The 2,132-nt window shown below is 38.0% G+C and overlaps 1 protein-coding gene across 1 annotated transcript in view; it reads right to left on the bottom strand.

Moving 5' to 3' along the window:
• Positions 1–1,374: 1,374 nt before the first annotated feature.
• Positions 1,375–2,132, bottom strand: part of LOC100573761 (ethylmalonyl-CoA decarboxylase-like) — a gene marked incomplete in the record, with an annotated part of 7,469 nt that continues 6,711 nt past the window's right edge. The window contains 1 exon segment of the mRNA NM_001326679.1: positions 1,375–2,131. Within this exon segment, the coding sequence (NP_001313608.1) occupies positions 2,111–2,131 (21 nt within the window).

Below are 2,132 nucleotides of genomic sequence, written 5' to 3'. Positions count from 1 at the left end.
AGGATAACAATTAGTTATTACCTAACTATTGAAAAACAGCAAACTTTTAGTTATTTGGGTGATAGGTAGTATATACAGCTGTTAAGTAAAATGTAAATATTGACTTGATTGATATCTAAATACTATGGAAAACAGAACCTATATTAACTTTTTCATTGGTAATTTTCTCTTATTTTACAGAAATACAGGGTACTCTTACAGTGGCGTATTTAGGTTTTTGTCATGGAAGGGGATATGATTTTATCCAGTAGCCCTGCTTTTAAAGCTAGAGACCTTAAGATAGGACTCCAAAAAATGTGCATATTATATACAGCCTATAAGGGGGGATTGATCCCCTTGACCCCCCCCCCCCCCCGTAATATGCCACTGCAGTAGGTATGATACTTACCTCTACTTCATTGGTGTAGTATGCTATCTACCCTAAGACGCTACCAAGGTAGGAAGCAAAAAACGGATATTTACCGTATTTTACCTACTGATTATCGAATGATAACAATTTATTCAACTAAAATTTACTTAAAGTAATGTAAGTATTTTAATACGTTATAAATTGTTATGTTATTTGTATGACATCCCATAAAACTCCAAATTAATATTGTCATGTTCAATAAATCTGTTGCTTAACACAGCGCGGTGGAAGGACACAAATACACAACACAAACTAAAATAATATAATATCTAAAAGTAAGTTATCGTGGTCTAGGTGGATATTTAGTTATATTATCACGATGGCTATTTAGCCATTATAGTATTAATTGTATCACCGTTACAATATATTGTTTATCTTAATAACTCAAGTCACAGATACTTTCCCATAGTAAAATTAAATACAAATTAATATAAGAGTAAGTATAACAGGTAGGTATGAAATATTTTTCGGTAGTTAGCATACTACACGAGTACCAAATACACAAAAACCTTGCTTTTAAAAATGGATAACAAGTAAATTTAAGAATTTCTTAGCAAATTAAATACCTACAAGCGAAAGAGTTTTTGGTGAAAAAAACCACTAGACTTTGCTGACTAAAACCACATCTACCACGTGCTACCATATATTTCTAGAAGACCAAGCAGCTGTGTCGTGGTCGTTATCGCAACGACCGCGGCGTCTCTATCGACGTCCGAGAACCGGTCTGGCCGCCGCCGGTGGCACGAACCGCTGGCTCGGCCGGCAGCGGTGGTGGCGGCAGCTTTCGCAGGACCGTCATCGAGTGTACACGTACTGTGATATCGTTGTTTGTTAATTGAATAATTTGTGAAAATAAACGTGCCGTCGTCTCGTAATAAAAACGTGTTAACTATTATTACCAAACCGTTCCTGACACCTACAGCTGCCCGTGGAAGGCCACTCAAACATACAAAAAAAGATCCAAATAATATAATTTTGGTGTAATGTATAGTTAATTATAAATACAAATATAATATGTTAGTAAAAATAATAATTGTAAGACAGCAGTAAATGGTAAAATAGTATAAAAACAAATGTATTTTCCGAAAAATATTCACCGTTGGAGAAAAGCAAAATTGAAATGTCCCATACACATTAAGTCATAGTATTATCATATTAATATATATGTATAATAGCCACAAAAATAGCAAGTAATAGGTACGACAGGAGTGTGTTATTTTTCCATCAGACGAATACACGGTTTCATCCAGTGGCATTACGAATCAGGAGGCGGTCACCTCTGAGTTTTGAAGGAGTGGCGACTAGGTATAAATATGGTTTTAATTAGTATTATAGTATTTACTACAACGGGTAGGTATAATCAAAAATATGACAGAAAATGCTTCAATCGGGGGTTTTTTTTTGGAATATTAGACTAGAATTGGAAAAATGTCGAGTTCTCCACGCCACTGGTTTCATCTGTTGTGCTTTAGGCGCTTTAGGAGTGCTGCCTGATTGGCAGTGCCACCCCAGAGTGGTGCGAATATCCTGCGCTCCAGTTCTCGCGCTTCCGCCTTGGAATCGTCGTCGTCGTCATAGCACAAAACCGTGCGCTTGATGGCCCGGATCACGTTCACGTCCCTGTTGATCTTGCCGGACAGCCACGTTCCAGCGTCCTCCAAAGTGGCCACGGTGCCGTCCACCAGACCCAAGTCCATCGCCTCAGCGGCGTCCAGCGTCCGGG

The sequence above is a fragment of the Acyrthosiphon pisum genome, chromosome X (assembly GCF_005508785.2).
Source record: "Acyrthosiphon pisum isolate AL4f chromosome X, pea_aphid_22Mar2018_4r6ur, whole genome shotgun sequence".
Classification (NCBI taxonomy): domain Eukaryota; kingdom Metazoa; phylum Arthropoda; class Insecta; order Hemiptera; family Aphididae; genus Acyrthosiphon; species Acyrthosiphon pisum.
Note: the sequence above shows the minus strand (reverse complement) of the source record. Positions and strands in the feature narration are given on the sequence as shown.